Below are 10,595 nucleotides of genomic sequence, written 5' to 3'. Positions count from 1 at the left end.
GGGAGGAAGGCAAAGGAAGGACAGCCGCCGCCTCTCTTCTTTTCGTGTGTACTTGGTTGGGTTACCAGTGGCCGCCTCGGCAGCATTGGGGCGGCAGCAGCAGAAGCGGGAAGAGGCGCTGGTTCGGGCAGGGAACGCGCTTGAACTTTGAAGCCCAGGGGTGCAGGAAATTACCGGCCCACCATTTCTGAGGCGCGCGAGAAAAGCCCGGGTCTCCCGCTGCGCCAAGAGGGCAAACGGCCCAGCCCCCAATTCTGAACCCCACCCCGGGGTAGCCCGAGCCAGACTGGCGGGGGTGGCGGCGAGCGCGCGTGCTGTAGCCAAAGGAAGGCGGCGGCCGCTCTTCCTCACCGACTGCAGTAGCAGCTCGGTGGAGCCGCCAGGCTGCGCTCTCGAGCCGGCTCGCAGTCTGGCTGCGGCCCCGGGCTCGGGCTGCCGGGCTCCGGAGCGCCAGAGCCTCCCGGGGAGCAGGCGGTGCGAGCGGTTGGTCCCGGGACAGCGGCAGCTGCTGCAGCGGGAGGAGCCGGAGCGGCTCGCTGCTGCAGCGGGAGCCGCCCCGGCTCGGAGCTGTGCCTGTCCGGGTTGCGGAGATAACACCTGGCGCCCTCAAGCAGGGGTGGCTTCGGTAGGACTCGGCGGCCAGAAGGACGCGCCGCCGCGGCTGCCCGCACAGCTCCTCTCCGCGCCCGGCATGACTTGCAAGGGTTCGTCGAGCTGGGCACTTTGGGTGGCCCCCTTGGCTACGCTGCTGTCTCTGCGAGGTAAGGGAAGCCCAGAGAGGGAGGCGAGAGGGTGCTGGGCGGGCGCCGGAGAAGTAGCAGAAACCTGGGAGGAACAAGGCGCCCCTCCACGTCTCCGGCAGCCTCGCTCCCGGCGCTGCATTCGAACTCTCAACTTTGGCGCCCAGGAGCGCGCTAGGCTGGCGCTCCGGGGTCGGCCGAACAGCAGGCTGAACCGCAGCGCAGAAGATGACACTTCTCGGAACAGCTTGCTTTTGCTGACCCAAGAAGTTGTTGTAAAGTGGAAGGAAGGGGGTGGGGGCAGGTTGTCTCGCCTTCTCCTGGAAATATTGCTTGTCCGCCGTCCGCCTCGATTATTTCACAGAATACCCGGATTTCTTATTTCAAGACTCGACTCGGCCCAGGAGAAAAGAGGAACGGTGCACGAGAGATTTACGATACAAACAGTTTCTGCCTGGGCAGGAGGGGGAAAAATAAGTCCAATCTGACTACGTGACCTTTTAAGGAACAAGCTCTTGGAAAGTGATGTTACTAGAAATGCTTTGTTTCTCTATTTTTTTTTCCCTAAATGCAGGGTTATAAAGGTTGATAGAAATACTATTTCTAGCAGGTGTGGAGATCATCTATTCCTCTTCATTTTTAGACTTGGAGAGAATGTTTTTAAACGCACAAGACATTATATTTGTATTTCACTTTTTAAACGACTCATTTTAATGTCTTGAGATTCATTTTCTCAGTTACATGCCATATATTCTTAAACATTTCATTGGTTTTTAATTTGTTAAGTATCTTACATTATCTTCTTATGCCAGCATTTCACTTCCATTGGACTAACTTAAAGTAATGAAGTTTGTAAAACTTTCCAGTCCGGCCTTATACAGTTTCTCCTGAAAGCATGCAAGGTGTATGATGCAGGAGAACTTCATCAGAAAGACAGAAATGCTAATAACTGTTTAGTAAAACTCTAACAGTCAAATCCTCTGTGTGTTACAGAAGTAAGTCCCATGGAGATCATGAGGAATTGTTCCCAAATTCCTAAAGCTGAAGCCAGATTTTATCTGATACTTTTACCTTACCTTACCTTTTTGTACTGCTTTTATGCTCATTGTTTCCATTTTGCTACGACTAAATCATCTTTGTGAACACATTTAAAAAACAAAGTTATATTCAATGGAATAAATTATTCCTTCATTGTCCTTGCTCATTTATTTTTTTTAATAATTACAGGTTTTAGTATAAGCATCGAGTAGCACAGACACGTCCTGTTCCGGTGATGTTATCTTCATCTCAGCTTCAGTCCATGAATGAGACAGTTTTATGGAGTCCTTAGTAGTATTTCTCTCCTTATTCTGACACTGTTCAAGGGCATCCTCAGTGTGTATAAAATATATTAAGCTTTGTTACTTTTAACCTTGGAGGGAAGTCATATGACTGGTGGTGACAGGGAACAGAAGCAGCAGAGTTAGGATAGGAATCAGCAGTGGTGACAACAGATTTCATGCCAGCTCAAGAATGGGTGGTCTGCACTTTAACTCAGCTGAGGAAAGCCTCTGGTCAGTTAATTCAATATTAACTGTTCTATTATTAGTCAAAGACAATGGATTTGAAGTCACTGAGGTAAAAAAAAGTGTATTGTTTTATATTAGTATTCTCGTATGTCCATAGGACATGCAGAACGGTTTCAATTTGGATAAGCAATACGGTTTTGATATGTGGAAAGCTTTCATTGGAGAATAAAGAACTGTTCTCCAAGGACTCTTGGAACCCATTAACGTAAATCAGTGAGATTTGACTTGTGTGTAAGTAATCATGCTTAGGATCGAGGCTCAGTTTACAAAAACGTGGAAGTGCCTGGGAGCCATAGAAAATGTCTAAAGGAAGATAATTATGTCTATTAATTGTTTATTGTTAGATCATCTTGATAATTTTTAAAGGTCACCCATTTTTAAAGTGGGTGTTTAGTGAACACAAGACATCTCTTATTTTGATTTCCCTCTGTTTGATTATATGGTTTAGTTATCCCAGCATGTGGTGTGTTTATAGGGATTGTTGATGTTAGTGAAGCTTGAGGCTGAAAGAATGAGGGCCCTGCTGTTAGGATCCAGATGCAGGACTCTACCAGCTACATGGCAATTTGTTCTATACATTTACGAGTGTACCTTTTTCTGGGCCTGTAGCATTCTCTATTTCTGCTAGGAGTTTTTGGATTTTCTTGAGTACTTTGCAGAATTAGAAAACAACCTTGTGCTCAGTGTTCCTAGTCTAGATATGAAGCATATCCACTTTTTTTCTTCTCATCACCAAACCATTGCTTCTTGAAGCATAGTTTGCTCCCCCAAAGTAAGCAGGTATCATTTAGTTTAAGGTGTGTTTTCAATTAGTTTATAACTCAAGGGAGTTGATCTAGGACATCAAGATCAGTTCTATAGGCCACAAAAAACTAGCTTTGGATAACCAATCCAGACTTCATAAACAATGTTTTTTGAAACTGGAATTTCCGCTTGGAGTCGGGGGCTTCTCCCACAGTAGTGCTGGCTTCAGAGCAAAGAGTTTAGTTTGGATTAAACCAGAGTATCAAGTTCTCTGATTTAAGGACCGTTAACAAGAAAGTAAGCCAGGATGGAATTAGCTGTACTGGGGAGCTCTGTCTTAATGCAAACCAAGAATATTATGCCAGAATTATTGTGTGATAGGAGGTATCATACAATATCACTCCATAAACCATTTCAGTCTAGGAATGATTATTTGTGTTACACCGGTGTAAGGCTAGGATTTCTTATAACACAATAAAAACAATAACTAGGAATATGTAAATATTAGTTAGAAATATGGGAACACCTTTCTGATCGTCACTCCACCAAAACCTTTTTTTTTCAGGTTTTCTTACAGCTATGTTAAGTTTTCCAATGGAATTAAAAGAAGTGTGCTTTGGCTACTTAAGTATTGGCATGTCTCTTCTAGAAAATGAGGTTTTGTAATCACGTGGGAAGTTATGCCCACATTCCATTACACCTGCAAACATCATGCAACATCAACTACTGCTAATATCACACTGTAAAGGAACACTTACCTAGAATGGCAAAATATGTATTCAAGACATTGAAATGCTGGAGTAGTGAGAGCAATGTTTGTGGGTGTGCAAGCAAATGTGGCCTTCAGACTTTTTCTAAATAGTATTGGATTTTGGATTTCAACATTGGGATTACCGAAAATGGTAAATGCTCAACAGTTGAAAAGCACATAACTTAAAGTGAAAAGGAAACATGATACGGGGTGATAAGAATGAAATAAAGGTGTGTTATTCATCAAAAATAACCGCTCTCCAGGATCTTGACCCATGACAGTCATGGAAAGAGATTACCCCAAACAGTTATAACTGTTATTCAGTTTGTCAAAAGTACATTCCATACGACGAGGTAATGTTGGACATTGTGGGATAAATGCACTGTGGATGGAGTTTTAGGCTGTATTGACACAAGTGTAAGTAACTCCCACTTTATTCTGCTTTAGTCAGACCATTCCTCAAGCAATGTGTTCTGGGCATCATGCTTTTAAGAAGGATTCAGAGAAATAGGAATAGGCTCTGAGAAGGCTCTGAGGATTATTAGGGGTCTAGAAGACAGACTATATGAGCTGGGTATCTTTAGCTTTGAGAATATTGAAGAGGGATATATCATTCTTCAAATATCTGAAAGTGTGCCCCATAAAAGAAAATGAAGACCCATTCGCTCTCATGCCAGAGTGTAGGACATTGAACAATGGGTGTAAATTACAGGAAGGCAGATTCTGACTGAATATTAGGGGAAAAAAAACACCCTTCCTCTGAGAAATTCAGCAGTGGAACCAATGACACAGAGAGGTGATGTACCCCTGTATTTGATGTGTTCAGGTGGAGGCTAAATAGCTTTCTGTCTGGGATGCTTTAATTTGGGTTCTGCAATGAGCAGAGGGTTGGACTCAGTGGCCTAAACTGTTTCCTCTGTGAGTCTCTGACTGTGATGCACTGCCCATTTGCTGTATTAAAGTTTGCTGTAAGAAATGGAAGAATGGACCAGGCTGAGTTATGAACAGTTTGGAACATAATTTTCTTCCTTCTTGTAGAATGAAAAGTACAGAAAGGTGCTTCCTCTCTATGTTACAACATGTACAGGTTGCAATGGCTCACTTCTTTGCTATAGAATAGAAGCTGAATGACAAAAGAGAAGCATTGGTAGATGCAGGCATCCATCGGTAGGATAAAGTGAGGGGAAGTGACTTTGCGTTATGACACGTTATCTGTTTGTGTCGTTTTGTATCATTGACAGAAGTATGTAAGCAGCAATTTTTACATCATGATCTCATGATGTATATAGTGTCATTTTGATGTCATTGTGGCTTCTAATGGATGCTTATGTTTGTAAGTGTATTTGGCCACTTAATATGCTAGAATTTAGAAAATGGATTAGTTTCTACTTGGACAGATGAGTTTTGCCGTTGCTGTAAGAAATGTATTCACTTACTTCAGTTTAGATGGCCATCCATTCATAAGCAACTCTGGATGGCTAAAACATTAAAAATGGCAAAGCAATACAAATAATAAATCCAGAGAAAAAGAAAGAACAAAAAAGAGCACACGTACACATACCTATAGCACCAAGGTAAAAATTAGTGTGACATAAATATCAACACACTGATAGCTCACGCACCATCTTGTCCCAATGCCAAAGGGAAGTATTGGGTTTCCAGGAACTTTCTAAAGGCCAGTGGGTCAGAGCCATCTGGATTTTGGAGGGGGCTATGGCCACAGGGCGGGCACTGAAATACTTCCTAGGTCCCACCAGATGGCACTGGTGGGAAGGGATCTGGGAGCAGTCCTTGTTAGGAAGGCAGGGAAAATTGGTGATACAGGGACTCAGAAATATTCTGATTCTGTGCCATGATGGGCTTTATCCGATATATCCAACAGCTTGAATTTACCCAGATGTCTATCAGTAACCAATATAGCTTGTGCAGGAGTGGTGTTGCATAGGGCTTGCATAGGGCCTGGTTACCACTTGTCTCCCATAGTATCTGTCTGGGCGGTTGGACCTTGCAGTGTTGGCATGCTCCGGGTTCCTTCAATTAGGCGATGTCATCTATTGGGACCCCAGAAGTGGACCTGTAACAGTGCCCGCCCTCTAGAATGGGGTTTCCCCTGAGATCCAGATGGCCCCACTCTGCTGCTGTTTAGAAGAGCTGTGATGACCTGGCTCTTCACCCAGGCCTTTGGCGAGGGACAGGAAGACTCCCCGCTTCATTTCTATGTGGTCTTCATTCTTGCCATTTTTTATCTTTTACCTCCCCACCTTTAATTGGTTGCATTGTAATTTCTTTGTTTTGATTATTGTGAGCCACCCAGAGTATTTGGGAGTTGGGTGGCGTACAAATTTAATAATAAATAAATAAATACCAAGGTGTGCTCATAACTACTTGTGCTGCTGCACTCTGGATCAGCTGTAGCTTCCAATTGTATTGTATTGTATTGTATCTGTTATTTTTCATCAAAATTACGTATCACCAAATTATTGATGATAATATATTGTGGCTTACAACAATATAAAACAAAACCATTATAATAAGATCAAAATAAAAGTATAATAATATTTAATATAATATACTAATACATTTATTATGACAGCCAGTTTGGTGTAATGGTTAAGTCATCAGCTAGAAACTGGGAGACCATGAGTTCTAGTCTTGTCTTAGGCACAAAGCCAGATGGGTGACCTTGGGCCAGTCACTACCTCTTAGCCCTAGGAGGCAGGCAATGCCAAACGACTTCCAAAATCTTGCCAAGAAAACTGCATGGACTTGTCCAGGCAGTCACCAGGAGTCAAAAACTGACTCGAAGGCACACACACACACGTACAAAATACATTTGTTAATAGCATCCAGTTTCATATTGTGCATAATCATTCCCAGAGACCTTTCTGTCTTCCTTATCTTCTGGAAGGCCACCCTGAAGGAACATCCCTGCTTTTGCAATGTGTGCCATGCCGGAAAACCTGTACTTTGTGATTGTAGCCCTTACCTTAGAAAATTGAGGAACCATAAGCAGCTTCTCCCAGGAAGATTTTCTTGGTGGGTCAACAGTAGTTGGAACACTGGTCCTGAATGTACCTAAGTGCCCAGCCATGTAGGGCTTATAAGTCAAAACTAGTCCTTTGAATTCTACCCAGAAACCAATAGGTAACCAGCACAGGGGCCATAAAAAGTTGTAATGTGTCCATAGTGACTGGCATCAGTTAATATGCAACCATTGCATTTAGGACCAACTGCAAAATGCTCTGCAAAGGCAGTCTCATGCAGAATGTCTAATCGTGTCTAATCATGTGATGGGCATCAGTTACTGTAGCCAGGTCCTTGTGTTCCAGGAAGGGTTGCACCTGGAGCATCAACCAGAGCTAGGCAAAGGCCTTATTGGCCATGGCCTCCACCTGCCTATCTTGCAATAGCTGTGAGTTCAGCAAGACCAAAACATAGACTTGCTCCCTCAAGGGCTTTATCACCCTTTCAAGAGGTTACCGAAACTCATAATGAATGAACAGTAACGCATGCTAGAATTCAGTTTCAATCTGTTTCATCCTATCCAAACTGGGTAAATCTCTGGATATAGGAGACCAGATTTAGAAGGCATCTCTATAGGTACTTGGGGGTAGGAGTGGGGAAGCAATGTCAGCAGATAATACTGAGTATCATTAGCATATTGAAGGTACCACACCTTGAACTGTTGGATGACCTCTTCCAGTGGCTTCATAGAAATGTTAAATAAAAAGGGAGAGAAGACCAACTTTATGGAGCTCCCAAAGAAAGTGACGGCTGACCTCCAACTGCTCTTGACTGGGACTACCCACTGAGGTAGGAATGGAACATTGTGCCCCAATCCCCAACCCCTGAGGCAGTCCAGGAGGATACCTTGATTAATAGTGTCAAAAACTGCTGAGACATCTAAATGGGCCAAGAGGTGAGTGCTCTGCAGCTGAATCCCTACCATGTACTTAGCAACCTAGAAAGGGAAGATTTGGGACTAAGCAATATTTATCAAATACCTCTGGACTAGAGAGGCTTTCTTAAGGAGGGTGCACTGTAGCCTTTTTTCAAATGCTTCTTCCCATGTTTCTTGCCATCTGGACTGAATTGTTTATAAAATAAGCTGGCAATGGACCTGCCTTTTATCTCTTAACTGTTTATGTCTATTTTCCCTTCCATTACTTTTTCAGGCCTACCACAGTCTCTCACACAGATATCATACCAGAGATACCAGAGATCAACCTGTCCATTTCCTCAGAGTCCCCAGGCCAAAAAGAATCCCAGATAACCAAGATAGATGATACCCCAGTCAGCATTCTAGACTCTGCTAGGACTGAGCAAGACTGGGGTGGTTTTCTTGGCAAAATTGATAAACAGAATGATTACAGCTGCCAAACACGAGATCTTCCTGGACAACCCTTTCTAAGAGGGGGTTTATTACCCTAAACAAGGCAGCTGGTTGACAGCCTGCCAGTGCAATAAGGGAGAAGATATAATGACATTTTGCTTCTCTTATCAGGCTGATGTAGGTTTGAACTTGAGCTTTTACCATGCTTCTCCAAATTCACTTTAGGACTTTCTTCTGATACACCAGGCCTGTTTTGTAATGATTTGTGTCCTGGAACTCAGAAAACCAAGATGTGCCCTAAGATCAGGAACAGAAAGCACTTATTCAGGGGGCAATGTCATTGAGACATCCTAACATATTGTTGGGAAATTCATCAGAGTTCATTCAGAAACCCTCAGGATTCATGAGATTCCTGGGGTGAATCCACTCAATGGGTCCCCATTCTGCAGAGGTCCCAGGTGGCAGTTAAACTTGGTTGTACCTAGACGTGAATCTGACCACAGCAATGGACAAGATATAATGCTATCCATATTGAGCTCACCACTCGGTCTCTCTGAGGCAGAGACATGATCTCTGTATGACTGCCTGCGTGACTTTGGCCAGAGATTACTTGGAAGTCACGAATTCTGAAGCCTTGCCAGACTGGGCAAGGTATGTAGATTGAAGTCACACAACATCAGAAGGTGAGAGGATTCCAACACTATCCCAGAGACCAGATCACCAAGCTTGGAGAGGAAGACAACAGAGCAGTAGGGTGGCCAGTATATAGTACCTATCCCACTGATGTGTGGGTATTTGCATAATCTGCTTTAAGTGGAAATCACAGCATGTGGCAGCACCTAGATGACCTTGGCTGATCTCAGAAATGCTAAACAGGATCAGATCTGATTAAAACTTGGTTAGGAGACCACCAGGAAATCTCAGGTTTATATCCTGGGCTGGAAAATCAAGATGCATGCCCGAGGAAGACAGTGGTAAATCATTGTCATATTGTTTCCCCAAAAAACTACATAGAAATATCCATGTCATCCCTGATAACTCTAAGGAAATGTTATCACTGTTTTAAATAGAAAAAAAAATGCTTCTCTTTTATCAAAGCTTTCTTGACCATTATTCATCACAGTGTAGGAGAACAGATGTATATTTCCTTTTGTCTGTATAAGCCACTCTTGGTGCCTATGGAAAAATAATATGTGTTCTCAGTTTTTTTGTCAGAATGACATCGGGCTGTGTTTAACCGATCTAGGCTTCTGATCTACCTAGATCAGCTGTTTATTTAAGTAGCAGTGATTTGGACAAATGGACACAGTTGGAATAGGAATCCACTCAGCTGTTAACAAACACAAAATATTATATGGCTTTTTTGGTATTACCAAAAAAGATGCATGTGTTGGAAAAGAAAAGCAACATTCCTTATAATACATTTTCAAAATTACTTTAGTTTCTCAGTTTTGAAACTAAGTGAAAAGAATGCTAAAGGAATACAGTTACCAGGTAACTCAGGCATTGCCTTAAAAGAAGATGACAGTATTATGGCATAGGATTTTGTATGCCATCTTGAGTAATAACCACAGCTTGTTTTGTGAAATTATGTGACCAGGCATATGTTAAAACTACAGTATATTATAACTAATCTTACTGCCAGGTGATTATCAGCATCTACTCTGTCAACATCTGGCTCCTAATCTTGGTACTTATAGAGTTAGTAACTATTTAAAAAATAGGAAAAATGTTCTATTTTTAATTTCCCCTCAAAATCAGATATGGAAACCTCTGCTTAACTTTGAAATTGACCATCATGTGTTAGCTGCTATAGTCTGTTGTCCCTGTGAGGTAACCTGTCTTTCCTTCATTGCGTGGCAACAGACTTAATTGCATTGTGTCCCTATTCCTCTAGCTGTATAGAGTAAAAAAGTTCAAAACTGCAACTTGGGATGCTGTTTCCAAGGTCCCTTGAAGGAGAGCTAAAATAGTTTACATCCATATCACACAGCAGAAAGTAGAGGCACTCAGCAGTTCCAGTCTGCACTGGAATGAATAGATGGCATATTCTTGGCTTCTTGGACCAAGCCTTAGTCACTAGAGAACATTTTATATTTTATGGCAAAATAAACAGTATTCCCCATGGTACCCCTTAGGGGATATTTAGCTACTCCTTTTCTGGTGACTCATCTATTTGGCAAGATGCTTCTATTATATTTTAAAAATACAGTATGCAAGAGTGCTTGTAAACAGTTTCTTTCAAGGAGAATTGCACACATAATACATTTGGAGTTTTTCAGAGCAATAGGCTAGCCTTCCTTTTTTAAAGACCTGTTCAAGTTTCTGAATAGCAGTGACTTTCTACTTTAATTTTCTGCTGGCATTATTGCACCAAAGCAATTTATATGGTTATTCAATTTTGAGTTTGCAAAGAACTCAGAATGTTTGCTTAGGTATAAGCCTGTAAGTAAGAATTC

General features: G+C 42.5%; 1 protein-coding gene across 1 annotated transcript in view; it reads left to right on the top strand.

The window, feature by feature from the left end:
* The first annotated feature begins 630 nt into the window (after positions 1-630).
* Positions 631-10,595, top strand: part of IGSF11 (immunoglobulin superfamily member 11) — a 163,665-nt gene continuing 153,700 nt past the window's right edge. The window contains exon 1 of the mRNA XM_063305681.1: positions 631-761. Within this exon, the coding sequence (XP_063161751.1) occupies positions 692-761 (70 nt within the window). The 5' untranslated portion in view covers positions 631-691. The remainder of the gene's footprint in view (positions 762-10,595) is intronic.

The sequence above is a fragment of the Candoia aspera genome, chromosome 5 (assembly GCF_035149785.1).
Source record: "Candoia aspera isolate rCanAsp1 chromosome 5, rCanAsp1.hap2, whole genome shotgun sequence".
In the NCBI taxonomy this organism is placed as follows: Eukaryota; Metazoa; Chordata; class Lepidosauria; order Squamata; family Boidae; genus Candoia; species Candoia aspera.
This window is presented reverse-complemented; position numbering and strand designations above follow the sequence as displayed.